We start from the raw sequence: 27480 nt of genomic DNA, 5'->3' as shown, positions 1-27480 counted from the left end.
TTTTAATACATCATCACTTTTCCTGGAGAAGTCTGTGTAGTTAGCTCCTTTATTTTCCTTCTCCTTAAGCGAGCGAAAATAGTTTTAAAAGCAGCTAAGAATGAGGCTCACCTTCCCCTGTAGAATACCACTGAATTTGGAGCTCCTGGGATTGCCCCTTATTACTGCATTCTCTAAGCATGTGCTCAGACAAATTGCCACAGTAAATGAAAGTCTGGGGTCTCTTTTGCTATCCAGATGTTTTTCTACTTTATAAATTTTACTTTTGAATTTTTCCTCAATTGAATTTGAGAAAACTGGAAGAGTGTCTGAATCATGTGTCCTTGCTTTTCGGTAAGGAAGTTTTTTAGAAAGGTTGCATGATAGTGAGTCTACCTGTATGCAAAACTTCCCTCACTCACCAAAAGAGTTAGTAGGTCTAAAATAATAGTCCTCCAGATTTGGGGAATGTCTTTGACTTTTAACAACAAATTTGAATTGTGGCATTCTTTGTAGATCCTCAGCGAAATTCAATTTAAAATTATTTCTTGAAAATAACATTGGAAATAAAATTGTATTTCTCAGAAGAGCTTTTAAAAAATATGCTGTGCCTTTCATAACATTTTTGTTGAGGCAGACTAGAATGGACTGTTTCCATGTAAACACCTATTGCCTTAAAAGAGAGTAGAGCTTTCCACTGTGAGGGGTGCAAGTTAATTAACATGCTGAGTTCCATAAGATCCTGATTACACTGTGATGATAATAGTGGTCAAGGAGTTAACAAGAACAAGCCCTGCTATCTGGCATGTACCAAAAACAAAATCTTGGGGGATTCCTAAGGGAAAAGCCGATGTCAAATATAAGTGTGAATCCAAATCCAAAAATAAAACCCCCAAACACATATCGGCACATTCAAACAAGTGTCACTCATTGGTTGTTAATGGTCAAGAGGAATTGTTTGGATTCCATTGTTAAGATTAAATAATGAACCTGTTTTGTTAATTCATAACATAAAAGTTATTGGACAGAACTTCCTCTCTTTAAAAATTTTCCTTCATATATTTTCTTAAATTTTTGACATCTGCTGCTGTTTGCCAGTTAGTAAATTTTGGCTGATGGGAAATGAATGAATAGTAGATAGATAGATAGATAGATAATAGATGAAAAAATTTTTGAACATTCCATCCTTTTTAGTTTGGTAGCTTTTGTGTTCATGTTTCTGATTTTATATTGCATGCGTAGAGCCGTATTTTCTACAAATAAAACTGGTCCTAGTTCATATCATGTACATCCGCATCTTGCAGTGTTCCATAATGAATATGGTCATCCATAAGGAACACTATAACTTTCAGAATTCTGCTACTTGAACAAGTTTTTGAACTACTGATCTAAGTAAGAGCAGAAAGAGGTAATAAATGATTATGGAGATTTCTTGTCAACGCTAGTTTGAATTATATGGAAGCTGTTAAGATAAGCAGATTTAGAAGCAGGAAAAATTTGTGGGTAACTGGAAACTATTTTCAATGCAGAGTGTTTCCTCAACATTTAGGTGATTTTTCTTTAGTAAGGTACTTTAAAACAACTATTTTAATAATTTCCATTAAGGTAGAATCACTGCCCATTGGAAGGAAATAGCAAACACTAAGATCCTTTTCTCCCTTAGATAACGAGCCTTGAAGTTTACTTCAGTGATCTTTGGTATAAGATGAAACAACATATTGGCTACTATAAAAGATTGCTAATGATTATCTTTATTAACATTTAACTTCTATTTTCAGCACTCGTCAATCATCTTGAACATGGAGTTGTCCCTGAAGCAGGTACTTTCTAATTTTTGTGTAAAAATTGACAAAAGCAAGAGGTTGCTTGAATCAAAGTTCATTTTAGGGAAAATCCATTGAAATTGAAAGTTAAATTATAAATGATGTGAAAAACTTTAGATTGTTTCTTTTCTAACTGATTAGAGGCCCTTGTTTCAGCCTTGCCATTGGAGAAATTGAACCAAATTTCATTAATTGAATAATATATTCTCCTCTTCCTTTACCTCTTGAAAATCAAGCTCATGTTTCTAGTCTCATGAGAATGTCTTTCTGTCAAAGCCATAAGGAATTCATATAGAATACCAGCCCTAATCATTAAAAATGGTGTTTAATCAGGGAGCCTAGGAGGTAGACTATGGTTGGTGGTGGCAAAGAGCCCAAGAATCAACCTCCAACCTTCCACTTAATATCTGACTCCTGGAATCAATTTCCTCAACCGTAAAGTTAGAAAATAATATCCACCTCCTAATAAATAGGATGCTGCATGCAAAATTCTAGAGAGAGAGCTGGTACATTAAATGTGAAGTAAATGGTAGTTAATAATAATAACAACAATAATAACATTTAACATGATTTCACAGTTCTTGGATATGATACTCCAAATCCCAATTGATTCAAGACATTCAGACTTGTATTAACATTTCTCTATGTACCCCTAAGATTTAAGAAAGTCATGTGATAATATATTCCACATTAAGGTGTTGCTAACATTGTCTTAATCCACTAGGACTAGTATGGTACAGGGTTTTTAGGGAAAAGATCTAAATAGGTTTCTTCTTCAGGTCTTTTCCATTAATTTGTTCATTCATTCAACATTTAGTTCTTGAAGCCCTGCTACTTAGAGGATATAGAAATGAATGAATGACATAGCCTTTAACCTCCAGAAGTTCATGGTTGCTGGAAGACAAAGAAGCATGCTAACAATGCAGAGCAATAATGGAAGCATGTACTAGGGAGACACAGGAGAGTAACTGGCCTAAAAGGGAGCCAGGAGCAGTAGGGGAAGGTAGCTAAAAGAAAAGAGACGTAACCTGAGCTATGAAGGATGTTGCAGTTAACCAGATAAGGAGAAAGGGGTATGGGATGGGGAAGCTTTGACAAGTAGAAGGTTGTAAAGAGTATGAAGAGTAAAAAGATGTGAAGAGTGAGAGACAATAGCTTATTCTAAGAACTTTGTATACAAAGGACATATGTATGCCTAAGAGCAAAGGATGCTAGAAATGAATCTGGAGAAGTAAGACAGAGCAAGATTAGGCACATCCTTATATTTCCTCCTAAGAAGTATAACAATTTTATCTAAGGACAATGAAAACCTTTAAATATTTTAAGCAGGAGGGTGGCGTGATAAGAGTTTACTTTTAGAAAAATTGGTCTGGCGTGGCAGTGTGGAAAATGGATTGAGTCCTGAGGTAGAGGTGGGGGTTGCTGGAAAACAAGGCTGAACCCAGCAGAAATATTAGGAGACTTATAAGTAATCCAGGAAAGAAATGATAAGGACAGAAACCAAGGCAGTGGCAGTGGAGAGGGAGAGGACGAAGTAGATTAGAGAGTTCTGTCTGAGAGAATGGAAAAGATATGGCGACAGATTCAATGACAAAGAAAGAAGATTCAAAGACAACTCCCACCTTTGTGTCTTGGGTAACTGGGATGGTGTCTCTTGCCAAGGTAGGGTAGCAGGAGTAGATTTAGGGGTATGAGTATGTCCACATTTATGTTATTTACAAGATATATCTGAGCCTTTGTACAATAAGGAAGGTAAAGAAATGAGAATAGAAAAGAGGGAAACCCGGCAAAGAAAAGAATCATCAATGGAGACAGAAGTCTTAGGCAGAAATAAAAAGGGAGAAAAGGAGAAAGTGAAGAGAGTTTCAACAAGAATGTGGTCCCTGGCGTCAAATACTATGGAGAATTTTTGTAAAACAAGTGCAATGTACATTGCATTTAGTAACCAGGAAGTCTTAACTGACATTTTAATGGGTGGCAATGGTATAAGATACATTTCTGTAGGTTGAGTACATGGATATTATTTATGTCAATATCTATTTCTCAGGTTTTTTTCCTCCACTTAAAGTGTGCTATAGTTCACTAGAATTGACCATGAGTTCCTTGAAGGCACAGAAGATGGTTTATTCACTTGTATCATCCCTCTCCCCACCCCACCCCTCACCACATACACTCAGATGAATACATGCAGGGAGCAGTGCATTATTTTCAGACCTTATTTTCAATATGTAATTTTATTTGCTAAGTTTTTCAATATCATGCAGCCTTTCATTTGTGATATGGCATCCCTCAAGTCTCCTTAATACTTTCTTCACAGTAATATCAAATACTTTCTCTCCCACTTATAACCCATTTTTCCTTTAGGAATCAGTAAGTACTTCATTAGCAAATGCTTGGTTAAAACCACAGGAAAGTTTTATAAATCTCTTTCAGTCATCTCTCATGTAAGGAGCCACGGCAGGGGAAGACCATCAGTGTTGCCTACAGCATCTGTGCTTGATATTATCTACCAAAGTGTATTTTCAACTATTGAGAAAGAATTTGACATCTTAATTCCTCAGTCTAGCAGCTGGTTTTTGACCTTCTTAAATTACTGCCAAGGTTACTCTAGCTCCGTAGAATGCTGTCCATTTCAGTATCAACATCTTCAAACCACGATCCTGCCAGGGGCAGAAGTGATTGACTTATCTTACTCTTCGTTACATGTCTGTACAAGTGTTTATAATGGGCAGGACACCTGAGAAGACAGATTTAGATCTGTGATGGGGTATTCAAGAAAGGGGAGTTCTTGAGACTGATCGGAAAGATGCTTCTAATTCATTTGTTTTGCCTGATTTGCAGCAACAGTTGTACATTGGTTCCCGAGATGGATTGGTTCAGCTTTCCTTGCATAGATGCGACACTTATGGGAAAGCCTGTGCCGACTGTTGTCTTGCCAGAGATCCCTACTGTGCCTGGGATGGAAATGCATGCTCTCGCTATGCACCCACTTCGAAAAGGTAAGAGGCCCATAGAGTGATATGAAGCCTTCATTATACACAGTGAATATATCACACAAATACCTTGTCTAATAGTTTAAAGAGAACATCTATAGATAACATGGTCAGTGGTAGGAATATTAAAATTAAAATATTGTTTTATAGTTTTGCATTAAACTAAATGTTGAAGGAGGATAAAATGGAATGTTCTGAAATTCTGAAATGTGAAACTTTTAAAAATTCTGACAAATTGTTTATATTCTTTTCCTTCATCTATGTTAAATACCATTAAAAGTTTATTTTTCTTTACTACTTTGCCCTTTCTACATCTTCCCTTGTTCCCTTATTTCTAAATATGTATATACTCATACTTACTGTTTTACAAATAATGTATAAATATAGGTGTTTGTAAAAGTGTGGATTATAAACAGCTCACAGCACATCCCAGTGACTTGGGACAATTTGCCTTTTACTGTAATAACTCTAACTTGGTCAATTTCTGCCACTCAGATGTACTTAAACATCAAACTGTTTTCCTGCAGTTTGTAGTTCACTGCTTTTTGTGCTCTTAAAGAGAATGCTATTTTGAGCCAACAATACCCAGCTAGGAATTTATTCTATACAGACATAGGCAAAAGTACCACAAAGTTACATGTTCAAGGATGCTCATTTCAGCACTGTCTGCAATAGTAAAATTACTGGAAACAACCCAAATGTCCACGAATATGACTGATGCTAGCTAAATATAGTATGATATAATTGTTTTAATATGTGGATTATAGTAACACTTTTTTCCTAACCTAAAGTATTTTTCAAAGTATATTTTTCTCTAGGCAAAATGTCAGCAAATTGTATATGGTATTTTTTTTATCTTTAGGCTTTATTAACAAAATAAGGTAACAGGTAAGCCTATGTTAGTCCCACTAGTACATATGCACTTTTTTCTTTTGAAAGTTTACTGATTTGTCAAGTTGCAAATTCTTGGAAACACAGATGAAATATATAGTGCAACAGCAGATACTGCTTAAAATTAGGAGACATCATATATGCCCTGAAATCTCTTAATTAAATGTGAGTGAGATACCAGTATTACAAGTTGGAAGTAAAAAGCAGCAATATTTTGTTATAGTTTTTGGCTGAGAATATATTTATCATAGTGAGTCTTTGGGCAATGTTTTTCTTTTCTAGAAGCTAGAAAACAAAAGTGCTCATTAGCTGGTAATTGAACCTTCAGTTTGATGAATTGACCCTGTTCCTTAAGAAGCCAAGATTTACAAACGTTCTTGACCTTATGTGCCTTATACCATCATAATTTTTTCTTCTTGTATTTCCCAAGACTGTCTCTCTGATCTTGCAGACATGCCACTGTGATGTTTTCCCTTACCTAACATAATGTCCATGTGAGCCAAAAAACGTGTGTGATAGATGACTCTTGTACAGGATTGTCATCTGGTCAGCATTGCCCTTAAGGAACACCCTAGATATTGCAGAAGTTTTACTGTGACCTCTGTGATCACTGAAGTGGCAACGTAAAATAGCCAAAGCAAATGAAAATATACTATAAGAATATAAAACTTGTTTAACTTAGAGGTAGCAGATTTTCTTTTTTTTATACAATAGTGCTATTTTCTCTTAAGGGAAATATGTGACCAAATGCACAAAACCATTATTATTATCATTAATATCATATCACTATCAGAAAAACAATGTGAACTATACTATCAGCAGATAGGAATCAATTCTACTCATTCTCACCATTTCAAATTCGTACTTCTATTTCAAGTGACAGTATTTATCTTGTCACTTAATCAAATTTGTGTAATAATGAATCTTCATGTGAAAGGGGTTTTGTATTTGTGTGTACATTCCTACCTGCTAACAAAAGCTCTTTTATATCTTATTACTTTCACAATGACTGACTGAAAAAAGAGGGTAGGGATAGTTACCCCTGTTTGATGTACATAAAACCTGAATTATATGTATATTCAACCTGTTCTGTTGAATAACTTGTCAAAAGTAAAGGAAAGAGAAAGCTGTAGTAGTTAAATAAAATTCACATCATCTTATGGGCAAAACAAGATTCATTCCATTAGGAACAACTAGTGCCTAATACTGGTTCTACTACGAGTAGTGTTTGAGTTAATGTTAGAGTGATTGGAATATTGACCTGCACTGAAGTTAAGTAGTAAGACAAGCATAGTTCTCCTTCTGCCACTGTTGTTGTGTTAGATGTAGACTTTGGATAGTCCAGTTATCAGGCTTGAAGTTCTAAACAGTTTAATTCTTTTTCCACAGGAGAGCTAGACGCCAAGATGTAAAGTATGGAGACCCAATCACCCAGTGCTGGGACATAGAAGACAGTAAGTATAGGTTTGATATGTTTTTCTCCCATTTAAAATTTTAAGCTTACTCTTTGTGTGTCTTTATACTATATAACTTAAAACCTCTATTATATAGGAAGATCTCATTGTGTATAATGCTGTGTTCTGGAAAAGCAATAGAAGATTTTGTAAATCAACCCCCTGTCTATATGCCTAAGTGAATAATCCTTTGTTATTTCATTATTTGTTTCATATGTCTTTTAAAATTCCCCTCCTTTTTTTTCTTTTTTACTGCCTTATCCATCCTTGTAAAGTTTGAAAACGGCTGTTAGATATAAAGCAGGATATAGTCCAAAACATGTGGACATTTAGAGTAAGCTCAAAGACACCCTCCGAGAAAAGTCTAACGAAAGTGTAGGCACTTAGTAGAAAGAAGTTTTAGGGAGGCTTTGCATTATTTGTATTCACTATTCATGTTTTCATTCAATGAGAAAATATTTACTAAGTGACTTCCATGTGCATACACTTGTCTCAGGTATACTTTGAGACAAAGAAACTCCTTAGAGAGCTTATGGTTCTTTGGGGAGATGTCATAAGGCAAAATTAGTGATATGGGAATTTAGCAAAAAGGAGAGGTCACCAGAGACCATTCAGAGATATTGTTCGGAGAAAATTTCATAGAATGGAAGATCCTGAAAGTCTGACTATGAGCGGGGTAGAGTAAAAAATAGGGAGGACGTCTGTTGAGTGAGTCTGGTAACAGAGAAAAAAAAAATCTTTGAGAGTATGTATTCCAGAGCCTCAGTTACTTTCAACTGTCAAGCTGTACCTTCAGATAGAAGATACATGTGCACACGCATGTGCATGCACACGCACACACAACTGGGGAAAGAAAAAAGAACTGCCTTCCCTTAATCACATTGTTAGGAACTACCCAAGCACTGAATAAACAACCCAAATTTCATACTTGGTGGTCCAGCAGTTTTCTTAATTTAAAAACAGAACAAATTGTATTATTCATAATTTCATTCTTCTGAAAAATAAGCTGTGGTCCAGAATAGTAGAATAGTATGTTTGACTTCTTGTTCTAATTTGTAAGTGACTCACTATCATGTCCAGTGTTTTATTTAGCAATCATTACTGTGTCCTATGTGTACGATTTTTCACATGTGCGTAGGAGATTTATCAGGAATGTTATAGGTATTGAAGATATACCAATGAACAAAAAAAGAAAGGAATCTGTGCATTCATGGATATACATTCAAGTGTGTATTAGGGGAGGGAGCAGGCAATAAACATGAAAACAAGTAAAATATATGTTTTCTCAGATAATGATAAATGTTATAAAGAAGATGATATAAAACAGTTGCTGCCTAAGGCACTCACAATTATTGTCTCCATTTCACCATATCCCATTCTTGCTATAACCCATTGCTGTAACCCTCTTTTCTAATCATCAGCATCACTCTACTCAGTCCATTTATTGTCAAGATCATCAGCATTTTCCTCCTTGCCAAATCCAATCACCAACTTTCAGTTCTCATTTTTACTTAATCTCTAACTCCCTCCTGCTTGAAAGACTTTCTTCTCTTGACTTCCAGGCAATGATGTGCTAGGGCCAGTTCCTTTGGTCCTATAAGAGCTGATGGCTTCTTCTTTAGGAATTTTGTGAGCTGGTTTTCAACCATTGGTAGCTTGAATCAGCCATAGTGAGAATTTTTACACGAGGAAAATCACAAGCACTACAAATCAGGGCTTTTTGTTTTCAAACAGATGGTGTCCCAGCATACCAATGCTCATAGCACTGCATGGTTCTGGTTTTCCTCTTACCTTATAGGCTGCTCCTTCTGAGTGTTCTTAACTTTGCTTTCCATCTCACCATGTAAATATCCAATCTCTGCCTATTCACTCCCTAATACCATCAATTTCAATACTATCAGAGGCAATTTGACTCCCAAATTCATAGTCCAGTTCTGAACTCTACCCTGTGTGCCAAATTTGTATGGCTTGTACGCCTACTCAAGAACCCTTCTTAAATGCCTAATAATTATCTGAAATTATATCTTAGAAAGAATTGTTGTTATCGTCTCCAAAATTTATTTGTTCTGCAGACTTTCCCATATTAATAAATAGCACCACCATTCACCCAACTGCTTAGGTAAAAAAGCAGCTAGGAGTCATCTTTTTATTTTTCACTTTCTTTCATATCCCAGCACCAGCTTCTCATAAGTCCTTTGGGTTCTGTGGCCACAACTATTAATACTTCTCATCACCTCCATAGATGCCAACCTAACTGAAGCCACCATACCTCCTCAGTAGCTGCTTAACTCGTCTCCCTGCTTCCATGCTTGCCCCTCTTCAGTCTGTTCCCTACTTAGTAGCCAGAGTAACCTTTTTAGAAACTTCAGTCAGATCATTTCCTTACTTCATTCTCTTACTCAAAATCTTTCACTAGCTTCTTAGAACAGTTAGTAAAAGATCCACAGCCTTTACCATGGCCTACAGATTCTACTTCGTCTGATTCCTAATACATCCACTGACCCTCTCTCGCATCACTGTTGCATTGCTTGCTCATTGGCTTTCTCTTTTTCAGAAGCACCAGTCTGGTTCCTGCCTCACCCATGTTTGCATTTGTTTCCTCTCTACATGAGGAACTCTTCTCTTCAGATGTCCACATAGCTCCATCTTCACATCATTTAATTCTGTGCCTAAAATGTTGATTTCTTAGAGACACCTTTCCTGACCATCCTTCCTTTCTCCCTTTCTACCCCTTATTCCCTAATCTGCTTTATTTTTATTTGTAGTGCGTAACACTGCCAGATACTAAATTCTTTATTTATTCACTTGATTACCTTGTCTCTGTCACTAGAATGTAAGTTTCTTGAGGGCGGTAAATTTGCCTGTCCTAGTCACCAGTACATCCCCAACACCTAAAGCAATGCCAGTATGGAAGGCACATGGGATTGTTTGCATAATGCGTGGGTAAAAGGCAGGGTACTCAAATGGATAGCATTTGAGCTATTCCATAAGCAGAAAGTCAAATTTTACAAAGTAGATGAAGTAACGATATTTAAAATCAGAAAGACCTTGCACAGGTTAGGTTAAGTTTGTGACACTATGTTATTCTCTGGAGTTTATGTTTACCCTGTAGGTAATAAGGAGCTATTTCATATTTCTAAGAAAAGTCATTTTTTAAAATAAAAGTAATTAACAGCTGTATAGATAATTGATTGGAAGAGGAGAAGACAGAGACAGAGAATCAATTGTGGGAATTAAAGTAAAGATTAGAAGTGTTTTTACAAACTAAATTATTTGCAACCTTAAGGGAGAGAAGGGGTCAGATTTGAACAGTAGTTTGTAATAAAGAAGAAAGGAGGTGGCTTGCTTATAATCCACCGTAACTATGTGTTGCACTTTACTTGATAATCGTCTTGATAATTGGCAGATACATGTTTTCTTCCTTCCTTCCTTCCTTCCTTCCTTCCTTCCTCCCTTCCCTGCCATTCCCTTGCCAACTCTCCCTTCCCCACCCCTCCCCTTCCCTTCTTTGTTCAGTGCTTTAATGGTTATATGCTGTGATGCTGCATGATCATGATTAACAATGTTAAACACATCTAATCTTGCTGCAGCGACTAATACATGACTTCAGTGATATGTCATATATTTACTATAAAGAACTATTCCAGATATTTCACTATGAAAAACATGTTTTTATTCTAACCAGGAAAGTTAAAATGTTATCTTCAAAATTATTTTACACTCAATGAGGAGATATTCTGCTACTTTGAAACATTATTGTATACAACTCTTATACCTTTAAAAATTGATAGTAATAGAATATTATATATAATATGGATGTATATGTATATACATGTGTAGATTTACATGCATATGTGCATGCATACATATATTTTTTAATTAAAAAATAGGAATTATTTTTGAGGTGTAATTGACATAACATATTAGTTTCAGGTGCACAGCATAATGATTCAACATTTGTATACATTGTGAAATGATCACCATAATAAATGTAGTTAACATCCATCACCACACATAGTTACAAAAAGTTTTTTTTATTGTAATGAGAACTTTCAAGATTTACTGTCTTAGTGACTTTCAGATATGCAACAGAGTATTATTAACTATAGTCACCATGTGGTACATTACATGCCCAACGTTTATTTCATAACTGAAGTTTGTACCTTTTGACTTCCTTCAGCCATTTTGCCCACCTCCTAGCCCTGCCTCTGGCAACCACCAATCTGTTGTCTGTATCTATAAGCTTGCCTTTGTTTTTTTTCTTAGATTCCACATATAAGTGAGATAATACAGTATTTGTCTTTCTCTGTCTGACTTACTTCACTTAGCAGAGTGCCCAGAAGGTCCATCTGTGTTGTTGAAAATGGCAAGATTTCCCTTTTTTATGGCTAAATAATATTCCTGTGTGTGTGTGTGCACATGTATGTATGTATACATATCACATTTTATTTATCCATTAATCCATTGATGGACACTTAAGTTGTTTCTATTTATTGGCTATTGTAAATAATCCTGCAATGAATATTGGGGTACATATATCATTTCAAGTTAATGTTTTTGTTTTCTTCAGATAAATACTCAGAAGTGGGTAGTTCTATTTTTAATTTTTTGAGGAACCTCCATAATGTTTTCTGTAGTGACTGCACCAATTTACCTTTCCACCAGCAGTACACAAGGGTTCCCTTTTTTCTACAGCCTTGCCAACACTTGTTATTTCTTATCTTTTTTTGCTAATAGCCATTCTAACAGGTGTGGGTGATATCTCATTGTGGTTTTGATTTGCATTTCCCTGATGATTAGTGATGTTCAGCATCTTTTCACATACCTGTTGGCCATCTGTATGTCTTCTTTGCAAAAATGTCTATTCATTTCCTCTGCTTATTTTTAGTTGGATTGTTTGATTTTTTGCTATTGAGTTGTTTATTTATTTTCAATATTAACTCTTTATCAGATATATGATTTGTAAGTATTTTCTCACATTCAGTAGGTTGCCATTTCGTTTCTTGGTGATTTCCTTTGCTGTGCAGAAGCTTTTTAGCTTGATGTAGTCTCACTTGTATGTTTTGGCTTTTGTTCCTTGTGCTTTTGGCGTCAGATTCAGAAATTCACCAAGGAGCTTCCCACCTATGTTTTCTTCTAGGAGTTTTATGGTTTTAGGTCTTACATTCAAGACTTTAATCCACGTTGAGTTAATTTTTGTGTATTGTGCAAGATAATGGTCCAGTTTCATTCTTTTGCATGTGGTTGTCCAGTTTTCCCAACACCATTTATTGAAGAGACTTTCCTTTCCCCATTGTATATTCTTGCCTCCTTTGTTGTAAATTAATTGATCATATATGCATGAGTTTATTTCTGAGCTCTCTATTCTGTTTCATTGATTTATGTGTCTATTTTTATTCCAATACCATACTGTTTTGATTACTTTAGCTTTGTAATATAGTTTGAAATCAGGGAGTGTGGTGCCTCCAGCTTTGTTCTTCTGTCTCAAGATTGCTTTCGCTATTTGGGGTCTTTTGTGGGTCCATACAAATTTTAGGATTGTTGGGGCTGGCCCAGTGATGTAGTGGTTAAGTGCACAGGTTCCACTACGGGGCCCGGGTTTCACAGATTCGGATCCTGGGTGCAGACATGGCACCAGTTGGCAAGCCATGCTGTGGTAGGTGTCCCACATATAAAGTAGAGGAAGATGGGCATGGATGTTAGCTCAGGGCCAGTCTTCCTCAGCAAAAAGAGGAAGATTGGCAGCAGATATTAGCTCAGAACTACTCTTCCTCTAAAAAAACAAAACAAAACAAAACGAATTTTAGGATTCTTTATTCTGTTTCTTTGAAAAATGCTGTTGGAATTTTAATAGGGATTGCACTGAATCTATTCGATTTCTTTGAGTAGTAGGGACACTTTAACAATATTAATTTTTACAATTCATGAGTATGGAATATCTTTCCATTAATTTATGTCTTTAATATTGTTCATTAGTGTCTTATAGTTTGCAATGTACAGATCTTTCACCTCCTTTGTTAAATTTATTCCTAGGTATTTTATTCTTTTTGATGAAATTATAAATGGGATTGTTAAGAATAGGAAATTTAAAACTCAGAAATGAAACAAATATTATTGGAGGCAACAGTAAGTTTATTTCCAGTCAAATTGATATAGTGATGACTTTGTGTTAAACAGTCATTGTTTTTACCAATTTGAAAAAGTATTTCATACAAACAGCTATTTCATTTCTCCAGTTAATTCCACTAATTTATCTTTGACCTAACTGACCAATTCTTTGGTTGAATCAGTCTAACTGATTTTCTCCTGAGCCCTTGTCACGTCACCTAACAACCAACCTGCATCCTCCCTGCTTTGTTCATGAACTCCCTTTGCTCAGGAAAACAGTATCTGTTACTATGAAATGCATGTCTATCTCCTCCATGATCAGCACTGGTGATCTTTCTCTACATTAGGAATTTATTAACTGTGAAAATCATAGATATAATCTGTTGAATTGGCAGAGATAGTGGATGGATTACAGGTTTTAAATGGAATCCACACATTTTGAAAGTTAGATGAGGTTAATTCATAATGGTGCCAGCATACTTGACTTAATCATTGCTGGTAAAACACAAATAAGTTCAAAAGAAATTTTGTGAAAAGAAAGCCTAACTATTGTATATATGTGCGTTCATGCCATTTGCTGGTAGTTTTGTGTACTTAGATTTGGATTCATTTAGGTCCCTTAAACCTCACTCTGGTTTATGCCTAAAATGCTAAGTAGGCCCATCTGCAGAATTGAGACATCTGAATATATGATGAAAAAGTGCAAGTTTGGGCCAGGCTGAGCAGCCGTCATTTTTTATTTCATCAAATTTGAGCTACAGATCTTAGATCACACATGGGACACAGCCTTTGGCTACTCTGGATGGAATGTATTTCAGATGGTGCAGTTGATTTACAAGAATAGGGTATCTGAGATACTGCTCCTTTAGCATCCCATTAACTATCTTACAGCAAATCCATGTTGGGTTAAAGTATCCCTCTTTGAATAAAAGAGAACATTTTTTGGCAAATAATACAGATAAGGTTCAGATTCTGGGTATTAGAGCATCTATTATCATCATTATAGAATTTCATCAAGTATGGACCACTGTACTTACTTTTCTGACCTCAGAATTTCTTACTGTTATGTGGTCGGCTCTGTGGACCATTTCATGATAGAATTTCCATTTAAATATGAAGTAAATTGTTCTTCCAGAGCTATCTACAAAATTGGTTATATTTTGTACAAACTAAAAGGTGTTAAAGCATTAAAAGATGCTAAAGTTTTATTCAATTCAGCTCAGAGAAAGAGACTCAATGTTTAGAATTAGATCTTGTGAATTCTTATTTTAAAAAATCAATTGCAAATTGTTAATATATTGATGAAAGAGTAGAAATTGCAATGTAGAGATGGAGTTTTAAAAATCACTTTGTTAGATAATATTTGACTCTTAGGTAACAATATTATAGCATGGATTTCCTTTCTTTTTAATAATGTGTATGAATCGTTCTCCCATGGCATCTGTTCTAAATCAGTCTATTTTCCCATTGCTTTTAAAATCAGGTCAAGGGTAATCTCCTATTCTATGTTTGCTTTCCAGGCATTAGTCATGAAACTGCTGATGAAAAGGTGATTTTTGGCATTGAATTTAATTCAACCTTTCTAGAATGTATACCTAAATCCCAACAAGCATCTATTAAGTGGTATATCCAGTGGTCAGGAGATGAACATCGAGAGGAGGTAAGTTATAGTCATCAAAGAATGCTCACCTTGAAGGAAATAGTGTAAAACTTAAATCAGGTTTTGGTTGTGAGAGATGTTCAACTTTTAGTGCCATATGGTACTCTCATCACTGTTTGATAAAAAGGAAAATAACAGTTTATACTCACTAACGTCAAAGGTAACAATGCCTTTGAATAAGAGTAGGCCAATTCAATACCAATGTGTTAATAAAATATAGTTAAAAGAATATTGAATTTTTAAAAAGAAGTTTACGTGGTTCTTTTCAAATTTTTATTTCTCATAGATTGTCTACATTTTAGAACAATTCCCTCATCAGGAACAAGAACACAAGATTTTCCCCCCACAGTAGCACAATGACTAAATTTTAATTCATATTGTGTTTGATTTAAATCATAAAATGAAACATGTCAAGTATGTTTAAAAATATAAATATCTATCTTTATCATATCATATGAACAAGTTGGATAAGTATCTGGACATATGTACTTTTTCACTCTTATGTATTAAAATTAAATCAACAGAGAGAAAAGTAATAGGGGTATTTTTTTCATCTTTTGACTTTCTGTTTCAATCTTGTTGACATATACGTGTGATTGCAACATATCACAGAGATTTTATGAGGGAGATAGGTTACATATGTTAGTGAACTTAGATGAGTTTGTGTAGTCTGAGGAATCCTATATTAATATTATTTGAATGTCATGAAATGAAGATTAATTAGCAGAATTTTTATTTTTCTATTTCAGTGCCTAAGAGAAACCAATAATACTCAGTCTAGAGTTCTAAAATTCCCAATATTAAACTAAGGACACTGTAATGAGTAAAGGAATGAACACAGGATTCAGAATTAGATGTCTTGAGTTGAATCACGGTCCTGTGTCCTCAGGTAATATCACTGAGCCCCTGTGGGCCAGAATTTTCTAATGTGAACAACATAAATTCGAAAGTTACTTTGGAAATAAAATGAGAAAACACATATGAGAATGTGAATTTCAAAGCAGAGGGTTACTCACAAGTGTAAAATATGCATATAAAATTGCAGATATTCTCTATCAGGGAGGATGTATGAAATAGGAAATAACACTGATCATGTGTTCAGCTTGACTGCTGAGGATTCATGAGCTGGTTATGACTTCTCTAACACCTCGTTTCTCTGTCATGTAAGTAGGTGGACCAAATGCTCTCTAAAATATCAGCCTCCTCGATGAGTCTATGAACATTTAAAATAGTATATGTAATCAGTCAAGCATTAGTGTAGAATAGTGGTTCTCAACCTCAGGTGATTTTGCTCCCAGAGAGTCCACATTTGGCAATATCTGGAGGCATTTTTGGTTGTCACAACTGGGTGGGTGGGTGGAGAGTACTGCCGGCATCTAGTGGGTAGAGGTCAAGGATGATGCTAAACATACTGCAATGCACAATCTCTCACATTCAAGAATTATCTGGCCCCAAATGTCAGTAGTGTTAGGTTGAGAAACCTTCTAAATCAAATTTTATCATAAATTAATTTAATTTAAATATATGTTCCACTATTACATTAAGAAGTTAATATCATTCTCTTCATCTAAGATCTTCAAGAATAAATTTTTCTATCAAAATGTTAACTCTTTACATGCTTAATACCAAGGGAATAACTCCATTCTTTATTATGTCAAATTTCTCCACTAAAACTTGATTCTTCATCATTACTGACATCCATAAATTCTTAGATTACACCGTATCCGTATTTATTCTAAATGTTTATTTTAAAGGTCCCATTTTTACCAATATATATTCAAGTATTATCTGACATGGAAGTGATTATGTAATTTTGAAATATAAAGCATCTACCTTTTATCCAAGAAATATTGGATGAATGTTACCTAAATTTTTTTAACATGCAGTTTTTCTTTTAATTACATTGCATATTTTACTTTTAAACATCCCAACCAGTAGTTTTAATTTTATAGTTAATAAAGTTTGATAATTTCTTTTTAGTTAAATATAATTCTTTAGTAATGATTTTTCCTATGGAAAATTTAGTCTGACTTTTAGAAAAATATGGTTCTCTGATTGGAGTAATCTCCTAGTTATAGGTACATATATTTGCCTATGCATGTTTACATTCACATCTCTTATGTTCCTGAAAATGCTATGCTTTACTTTAATGGACCTTTTAATAGTATATCATACAGTCATGGTGTTACCACGCTCCATGAATTTCAATGGAGCAGAAATAGTATATTTATTGAATTTTATTTAAAAGTATTGTAGCTGTAATATTTCAACTGGCATTTTCATCTATCTTTGTAAATAGGTAGTTATACATTGTCCAGGATACACAATACTGCTTCCCGAGCTGAGGAAAGGGGCAAAATCCAGACTGCATTTGAAGCATTTTTCCCAGCAGGATACCTTCTGCTCCTTACCAAAAAGGTCACAGTCTGGAATCTTTCCTCCCCTCAAATAAGCCTGAGGGAGGGACCAGGATCTCCTGTGGCACAGAGGCTGTCACCAGGTTATTCTCTGCCAGGAGGAGAACATTTCCTTACTGAGCTGTTTCACGGTTGGGTGCTGTTGGCGAGGTCATAAGGCAGTTATCTGCTGACTTTCTTATAAAGCTGTTCTTGAAACTGATGATGTTTATGCTGTAACTTAGCAAGTTACTCAGCAGTCCCCAAGCTTCTGTGGAACTTTTGGGATCTGAATGAATAAAAGAGGCAATACCTTTTGCCATTTGTGGTAGTATATTTTTCTGTAGATTTTTTTAAATATTGTGAAAACATCTTCAAATATTTACATTTTTCTATTTGTAGGTCTTTGTTTTATTGTTGTTCTTTTTATTGTAAAGCATTATAAGTGGTTTTGAAAATGTGGTAATACATAAAGAACTATAAGGCCACTAAGTGTAAGTGAGCACAAATACTATTTTGATGTCTATCCCAGGGGATTTTCCTACTAACCATTACATTGTGAGCATTTTCTCTTATCATTCAATTTTCATGCCAGGTTTTTGCTGTCATCCACCCCCACCACCCTGATGGCATGGGCATCCATGGGTGGTCTATGCTTTATTTAAATAGTTCATGTATCCTCTTTAAAAACGAGTCAGCTTCCCTATATCTAAATCTTTCTCTACTTGTCTAACTATTTTCTTAGGGCAAATTGCTAGATGTAAAATAAGTGAGTTAAAGGCTTTAATTATTTTTATAGCTTTGGATAAACAACTGTATATTGCTAATTTCCCATCAAAATCTCCATATTAGTGCCTTCTCTGAACTCCTGAGGCAAAATTGTGTATTATAATTTATGAAAATCATTACCAGTTTGATATGAAAAATAGCACACTGTCTTAGCCTCTATTTCTTTGAATATTAGTGGATGTGAACTCACTTTCTCATGTTTCTTGGCTGTTGGTTTCAGTTGTATTTGGTGAATTGCCTTACCTGTCATTTGTTTAGTTTACATTGATATATTCATTTAAAAATTATTTTAACAATCCCTTTATATATTATAGATATGAACTTTTTAGTTTTATACATATTATAAGTAACTTTTTATTATATTTTATATATCTGAAATTTTTCTGTGTTCCTTAGATACAAAAGTTTTATATTTTATATAGACTAATCTGTTGATTTATATGTGTATGATTTCTCACTTATTATACTTAGAAATTCCTTCCCTGATAAAACAGCAAATATATATTTTCTAGTTATTTTATGATTTTATTTTCACAATTACAGCTTACACTTTATATTTGCATTTACTCAAAGATAATAATTAATCTTTGGGTTAGTTATGTATAAATTTGATTTTTTTTCTTTTAAATAATGAGCCAGTTGCCTGAGCACTATTTTGAAATGTCTTCCTTCTGTGTTTGTTGAAAAAAGGAGATATTCTTGAAGACACTTCCAAGACAGGTGCAATGCTTTAGCTGTGAAAGAACTGACAGGTGAATTTATCTGCAAAGGAATTACCATTAGGCTGCTATTATCAGAGAATGAAGTCCCTGACCTTTACCTGCTGCTTAGTACCTAAATGTCCTTTGTCCCTTTCCATGTTACTCTTCTCGTTTGAAATGAATTGCCCTTCACTGAAGATCCGCATTTAATAATGCCGAATATATTATCCTTGTTCACATTAGGCAAATGGGTAATCGACCCCTGTTCAAGCGTGATCTTGATTTGTAAGGCTGAGGAGGTTTTTACTTATCACTTCTAGAATGGAGAAAATTCCATGAGTTTAAATCAGTGGCTGGAGGTTACATTCTTTCTTTGTACAGGAGCTGAATTTTCTAAATTAACTGTGCTGACATTTTGCTGTCGAGATACAGTCTGAATAATGCATCCTATTCCAGCATGGAATGAAAGCATTGCAGAGAATGAGAATGTAAAGTAGGCAAATGTTAATCAACCACCTAATTTCTGGGTCACATATTTCTGTCTCTAGATTGCAAAAATCCTATGAAAATGTATCAATTCAAAATGTATTTCCTTAGACATGCCATTTCATTAAAGGCATATTTTAAAATTTTAGAAAGAAAAAGTCACTCAAATGATCTAGTAGACATTAGATAAATCCAGAAAGAAGTTTATTGAAGCAAGATTTAAATCTGTAGGTAAAAAACCCAGGAAAAATTAAGCCTTCCATGGAAGAAAGGAAAGGTAAAGGATCATGATGGAATAATGAAATGCCAGGTGTTTATGAAACTGAGTCCTGTAGGGACAGAAGTAGACTAGAAAGGAGGGAAAGGAACCTCACTTCAGAGTAAAACAATGTAAACAGGATACAAAAAGAGAATAGCAAAAATAATGATGAAGTGTTGTGTAATATGTGTGAAATCAAAATCATAATTTCTTCCTGTCAGAATATTAAAGAGAACAATAAAAAGTAGTGAGTCAGAACTGCTGTGACAATCTCTAAAAGCCACAGTAAATTCAGTTTAAATATTAGCAAGAATACCAATTATGAGAAGGAAATCTAGAGATGAACCGGAACTGAAGTCAGCCACTTTGATTGTCATGCTAATAACTACAGGCCATTTTCTATTAAGAGAATTACAGAAATAAAGGCTTCAGAACATCACCTCTCCAGCAACATGGCAGTGGTCTATAATATTGCTAGTAATACTTCACGTTTTAACTTTCAAACAGCTTTACTTTTAACCCCGCAAATACACCATATGCTCTTTCACCAACTTGATAAATGGGAAACCAACTGGGAAAGATAAATGAGTAATCCTAGGAAGCAGATCATACCGGGATGAGAACCTAGACTCTGGAGTCAGAATGTGATAATCTAAGATGTATTTAAGTTTTAAAAAATAATTTCTACAATAAAATTATTTAAAGGAAAATATACAGTGTGTTAAATTTGAGATTGATATTTCTGCTTAAGATTGGCCCTTTAGAACCCTACTGGTTCAAATTCACATTTAGTTTAGACATGAGACTACTATAGTTTCTGAGAATGTAAGTAAATTCAATGTTAGTTTGTATAACAATAGCATTTTAAGATGTCTAGGCCTTTAGAATAAATCCACTGGGAAAAAAATACTACACACCCAACTCAGCAAATGAACAAAGTAAGGGAAACAAACAAACAAACAAAACCGGGATGGTGTTGATTCAGTGTAGAGTGAAGGCGGGGCTGGAGACCATTCGGCCTCGTTAACCAGGGATCTGAGCTGTGACCTGCCTTTGGCCTCACATGGTACCCCGCCAGCTGCACTTCTCTGGCACAGAGGGTGGTTGGCCATATATTTGTTAGTTAACTGGGCTGGTAGCCAGAGATGTTGCTTTTCCTTTTCTCATATTTCGAGAATTGGAGGGATTTTTCCTACATATTTTTCACATAAAGCTGCAGAGTATGGTCCACCCACTGTGAATAAATTTAATTTAGCCATCTTTATGCCTCCTCGATTTCCATCAACTAAAAGTCTACAATATAGGGGCAGATGTGTAAACTGGGAAATCTTCCAGACTTCTTTGTTGTTGTTGTTGTTGTTATTCTACTTAATGCTGAGCCACTCAACAATAGTCTGCATTAAACAAGCCTCCTGTGTTGGTAAACATGCCTCTAGTTTTATTGAAGATAGGTTTCCTATTCACACCAGATTGTGGGCCAGGCAAGCTTAAATGTCTGAATTGTCTTTCAGTACTACTGCTTCAAAGGGTAAAGAGCATCACTTTTCAGAGAGGTTCTTTTTGTTCATTGAACTTTCTCACACTTGAAATCACATTACCATGCTATAGTATATCCAGGTATGGCAAATATTTCCACAAATGAGATAGTCTAAAGTATCACAGATACACACAGTATCAAAACTCAATCCATAATAAAGAGGGAAATTCAGCTTTAAATGTTGCTAACCTTCTGACTATGGTCCTACTCAGGTACAGCTCTAACATCCAAAAAGCTGTATCCATGCCTTTCCACTTTACTTTTAACAGGTCACCACTTACAGCTTCCATATGCTATTCATATCATTTATTTGGCCATATGTAGAAAACAGAGTTAACTCCTTTTGGGATCATTGTTCTATTCTACATTACAGGTGGTAACATGCGCTAAAGCTCTTCTTCTGCACAATGATTGTCAAAGTCACATTCCAGCTCTGAAATTCAGAGACCAGTTGGTGTTCTTAAATAAGTAAATATGGTCAGTTGATAGTTTCCAGTTTTACTTCATTAATTTTCACAGCTTTTCATTCCTATCTGTAGACTGGGAGAAAAACTAACTGTATTCCAAAGGTTCGGTCAGACATCATAAGACGCAAACATGCATATTTGGGGTCTATTAGTTGAATTTTTTCTCTCTCTTTGACTATAGCTGACAATAGTATGCTTGATGACAGAGAGGGAATATATCTTTTAGGTTCATCTAAGTAAAACTACATAACCTGTTTTCATTTGCTCATAGCCCTCTCTGTTTTTCATTTATTACCTACATTTTTCCAATTCTGCAGTTGAAACCCGATGAAAGGATCATCAAAACAGAATATGGGCTACTGATTCGAAGTTTGCAGAAGAAGGACTCTGGGATATATTACTGCAAAGCACAGGAGCACACTTTTATCCACACCATAGTGAAGCTGACTTTGAATGTCATTGAGAATGAACAGATGCAAAATACCCAGAGGGCACAGCACGACGAGGGGCAGGTCAAGGATCTGTTGGCTGAGTCACGGTTGAGATACAAAGACTACATCCAAATCCTTAGCAGCCCAAACTTCAGCCTCGACCAGTACTGCGAACAGATGTGGCACAGGGAGAAGCGGAGACAGCGAAATAAGGGCGGCCCAAAGTGGAAGCACATGCAGGAAATGAAGAAGAAACGAAATCGAAGACATCACAGAAACCTGGATGAGCTTCCTGGAGCTGTGGCCACGTAGTTTTCTATTTAATTTAAAGAAAGAAGTCTTACCTGCAAAAATACTGTCTTCTGTTTTGTATATCCCTTAAACTGACTCAAAAGAGCTTTCCATGAAATTTTGCTAAGGCACAAGAACAAAATCTAAATAAGATTATCTGTGGTGAATATGGCATAGTAAGGGCAAATAATTCATCTGAACCAGTTTTCCATGAACTAAACTTGTACCTGCGAAGTATCAGAATTATCCTCAAAACAGGGGTTTTAAATTTGTAAATGTTTTTATGTTCTTCTGAGTTTTTGAATTTGTCATGTAAATAATTGAGCTAAGCAGGCATCAAATTTGATATTGTAGTAAGGTGCTTTATTTCCCTTTCATGGCCATTAAGCATGGGGCTTACCATGGAGTTGTGCTATATGTTCTTATGAACAGATATATGATTCCCCTCTAGAACTGGCTGCCTTGTGGTAGAAACTGGAGGGAAGACACAAATTCATACAGCTCACATAATCAACAGAAACTTTCCCAGTGAGCCATTCACTTTTGGTGCATGGATTGGGAATCTGGAGAGGTGCATTATTTCTTCAGCCCCCAAAGCTTCCATTTAATGCACTGCAGCATTGATTTACTGAAGGGTATAAATGCTCCTCCCAGGATTCCTTATGACTTGTCAGGAGTAACAGGTTCATAGAGAGAAGTTGGTGCTCAGTTATGTGTTTTTAGAATATATTCTGAGCTTTACAGAGACAGAGGTTTAATAAATATTTTAATAAGACATGGGAAAACATTTTAATAAAATAAGGGAAACATCGTGATGTATACTGCATCCTAATGGGAAGGCATGCAGATGGGACTTGTTAAGAGACAGCAGGAAAGACAGCCATAAATTCTGGCTTTGGGGAAAACTCATATCACCACAGAAAGGAAGAACAATCACAAATAAAGTGGGAGAAATGTAATGTAGCTTTATTCACTGGAGTATAAGTAGTGGTCAATTTGCAATCCATCTGTTAAAAAAAATCTAGATTGTAGTAAACTGCTAGCAAAAGTCTGAGGAAAAGTAAATTTTCTAAAGGATCATGGGAAGAATGAACACAAATTTTATTCACAACCAATGTGATTTTAGTATATATTTCTTTTTTCTAAAAATAAATCATACTCTGTAAGTTATTTCCATTTACTGCCTTTATTCTTTCCTGAATATTGGATTATTGGATTTTATCTGAGTGAGTAGGAAAAAACTATATATATATAGGGAGATGATAGAATTAGGTAGACAGCAGTGGTGGGGATTGGGGATATATATTTGTTGAATAACAGAACAAATGCAAGAATTTTAACAACGGAAAGGGTTAAATTAACTCTTTGACATTGTCACATAATCTTTTTGCATTTCTGAGATTATATGCTGTAATTCAAGTAGCATTGTTTTAGTAATTTAATCATAAATAAGCCTATTGCATGTAAAGAAAAACTCACAACATTGACATAAACATTTTTCATATTTCAGTAGCACTTTCAAATGTTTCCAAATTACTTCCCCTCTGAATATGTTTGGTATGTTTCCTGCCTGTTTAAGCAGGACTCACCTTTCCTTTATAGAACACAAAACCCTTAGCCTTCTTCTGTTTTGCCTTTTCATGCCCTTTTTAGTGTGAAATGAAAAATTAGTCACTTCCTCACATGGAAGGCAGCGTTTCAAAAAACTAAACAGACATTGCTCGTTTCTCATGCCTTCTACATGTCTTGAAAGAAAAACCTATGAGAACCCGTGTGATTAGAGGGCAACTTATTACAGAGCTCAGTATCATGTTTGTGACTGGCTTTGTTCAAAACGTTTTCTCTCTCACATGTTCATTTTATTTGCATCGCTTACCTATCTCAAGGTAGTCACACTGATCTATGAGGTTAAGTAGCCCTTTTGAAATGATACTCATAAATATTTGTAGATGTTTCACTATAAGGAAAACTTAAGAAATGTAGGTTTTAAAAAAAGTGAACCAGAATAAGTCATTCTTAAAAAGTAATGCATAAGAAGAGCAGCAAGATCAGACTGCTGACTGAATATCATAACAAGAGTGTTTATAATTATTTATTTTCTGGGTTAAAGTGTCCCAAGAACTCACAGGAAGCTCAAAGCAAATATGTGGGAGAAGATTTAATTTTTTAAAAACTTCCAAATATTTGTATATCAGACGGTAATGATCAAATTGTCGATGGCTTTGAGAAAATTACATGAAGCTCAAATGTTAGGATTGACTTGTGAAAATAAATTTGGTTTTCATCAAAATATGGATGTCCAAACCATTCTTTAATTACTTCTTTCTGATCCTAGTTATTCAGACCAAATTTGGGGAACCTGTTTTACTTTACAGCTAATATTCTGGCTGCTTTGGATCTAAAACTATTAATTTATGATAATTACTTAAAATATATTTGAAATATTGTTAGGAAAATAAAATGTCATATAATAAAACATATGGTCAAAGATTTATATATATTTATAAAGATAGAGGACATCTAAGCTATAATTAATTTTTTAATCTTTTAATTGCCTTACTTATAGGAACAGTGTGATTATGTTAAATCTAAAGATGAGACACAATATATACTTCATCACCACTGAGGATTTTACCAAGTTTTCTTTGAAATAATGAAAAATAAAATTATAGTTAATAGTTTCAAATACTTTTGCTAAGGAATCAGCTCTCTTTGGAGAGGTCTTAAAATGTCTGTGTTTATTCTTGGTTTCATATTTTTCTCTCCTGTTTTGAATACATATATCTTTGACTTGCATATTCTCGCCTGCATTTCATTCCAGCTATTTATGCTGCTAAGTGGAATCCTGCATGTTTGCATTCATTTACATTAAATTTATTGGGAATTTTCAGAGTTTGTTTAGAAATGGATAGTCTAAGTAATTAATTTATGTAGAACTTTTTTTCCTTAAAGAGCTCAAAACACTACATTCGTATTATTGAATAAACATTTTTGAAAACAACCAAATTACTTAAGAGATGGAAAAATAGTCATAGAGAAATTTAGATTTTGCAAAAGCCACAACAGTAGTAGAAGAATTATAATTCACACCAAATTTCATCTGTTGGCTAAATAATGCTCATTTACAATATGCTGCCTGCAAAATGCTCTTACTCTTAAATTTTGCCTATGGTCTATACTTTGGTTCTTCATATTCTTTTAAGTTTTGTTCCTGCTGAATTGTATAGACTCAACCAAAAGAATAAGTCTACGGTGGCTAGTGCCTGTTTTTCAACATCAAAATTAAATTTTCAAAGATAATTTGATATCATCCAGATGTCCACAAAATATTAAGTTGAACAAGAACATCAGTTAAACACTGATATTTTAAACTTAAATGCGAGATATATTTCATATATATCATAAGAACAAATGGAAATCAAAACTGAAATATCTTCCCTTTTGAATGTTACATTTGTCTTAGACAACACCATGGAATTTTTAGCCTTATTGGGAATGGATAGTTTAGAAAAAAATAGATATTTGAAATGTTTTTATAGAAAAATTTCTTTTTCTCACAGTATAAGACCCTGATATTAAAGTAATTTAGCTTACATGTGAGGTTAAAAAATAAGATCTAAAATTCCAAGATTTGACAGTGCAAAAGCAGGAACATGCACGTGACTTGTACCTCTCATTTAAATATTTTTTAGTATAAAGTATTTATGGTAAGTTTGAGATAGATGATTTTTTAGGAAGGGCAAAATCTGTCAGTTAATCATGTAATTTGATTTTCGTAAGTGGTTAGCAATCAATTTTGAATTTACAGTTTTGCTATTTTAAAAGAAACGTAGTCTTGTAATCTAAAATAATTGAAAATTGTTAAATGTATATTTTGATTGTATTATAATAAAACACAAACATTAGTGTTTTATATTTATAAACAGAGTGTTGGTTTGTGTGCTAGTTTTGTTTTCAAGCCCGAAACACAGTAGCCGAATTTTACACATAGAATTGCACTGAATCAAATACCAAAGAAAATGCATTCTGATAATTTTCAGTAGATATATTTTGCACTGTAAGTGTGCAATAATTTCCCTTATAAAAGGAAAGAATGTGTCTCCCCCCAATTAATACAATTATGTAGTTAAACTTCATTGCGATTTAAATTTAGACTTTGGTGGACTGAAATGAACATTACTATACAAGTAACTGCTTTTAAGATTTCCAATTAAATCCCATTTTAAAATACTCAGCTATATGTTTAACTGTATAGTTTATTAAAGGAGCAAGCTAAAGTTTTTGTTTTTGCTCTCAAAAGACATTTCTTGAATTTCTTTTAGAGAAAATTTGTATTTCTTGCCAGTATGGTACACACATGAAGTATATTTTATATTTACAAATAGATAATATTATAACATCCCCCTAAACCTGGTAATAAAATAATGTGTAGAGATTTTATGTAGAGAAATGTTAAGTTTTTTGAGTGCTCTAACAAGCCTCAAACATAAGCGTTTACAGTAATGTATAATCTTTAAGAGAAAAAATAATTTAACATAGGTCACTCTTAGGTCCTAGATCATGTTCAAGCTGTTACTGTAAACAAAATACAACACAAGGTTAATAATTGAGAAAATTCTAGTTGTATTTGTTTGAATATAGAAAAACACACAAGTGATTCTCAAGACAAAAGAAACAAGAGTTTAGCGTTAAAGTTGAAAATCAAAAGCATTGATAACCACACAACTTGTTCTCTGCACTAACGAAGCTTACTAGTCCAGGAAACTCCTGTCTATGATGATGAAGCTGCAAATAACTTTATTGTTTGTTTCAGAAACTCATATACCTTTCCTTTGTGTATATATTAGTATAAACACACATCTTGGAAAGTGATTTGGCAATATGTAATGAAGTTTAAAATGCACGTACTCCAAGAAACAGCTTTTCACAATTAAGTATCTACCCTATAGAACCTGCTCCATATGTGTAATAACAGACATTTTCAAAAATATTTATTGTCGGGTTAATTATAACAGAAAAAGAGCACAATCTATATGTTCTACAAAAGGAGAGTGGATAAGCTGAAATATAGTCACTAAATGGATAAAAGTTTAAATAATAAAAAGCTATGCATCAACATAGAAAATCTCAGAAACATAACGTTAAAGGAATAAAATCAAGGAATGTAGGAATGCAAACAGAGTTATACAGTATATATCAAGTTTAAAGAAGCAAA

At 34.3% G+C, this 27480-nt stretch overlaps 1 protein-coding gene across 1 annotated transcript in view; it reads left to right on the top strand.

Annotated features, from left to right (window-relative positions):
• The window catches only part of SEMA3D (semaphorin 3D), a 188297-nt gene extending 162107 nt beyond the window's left edge, over positions 1–26190 (top strand). Inside the window, exons 14-18 of the mRNA XM_023639099.2 lie at positions 1758–1799; positions 4644–4801; positions 7076–7140; positions 14769–14908; positions 21861–26190. Of these exons, the coding sequence (XP_023494867.1) occupies positions 1758–1799; positions 4644–4801; positions 7076–7140; positions 14769–14908; positions 21861–22286 (831 nt within the window). The 3' untranslated portion in view covers positions 22287–26190. The remainder of the gene's footprint in view (positions 1–1757; positions 1800–4643; positions 4802–7075; positions 7141–14768; positions 14909–21860) is intronic.
• The last annotated feature ends 1290 nt before the right edge of the window (positions 26191–27480 follow it).

Source organism: Equus caballus, chromosome 4, assembly GCF_041296265.1.
Source record: "Equus caballus isolate H_3958 breed thoroughbred chromosome 4, TB-T2T, whole genome shotgun sequence".
Taxonomy (NCBI): Eukaryota; Metazoa; Chordata; class Mammalia; order Perissodactyla; family Equidae; genus Equus; species Equus caballus.
Note: the sequence above shows the minus strand (reverse complement) of the source record. Positions and strands in the feature narration are given on the sequence as shown.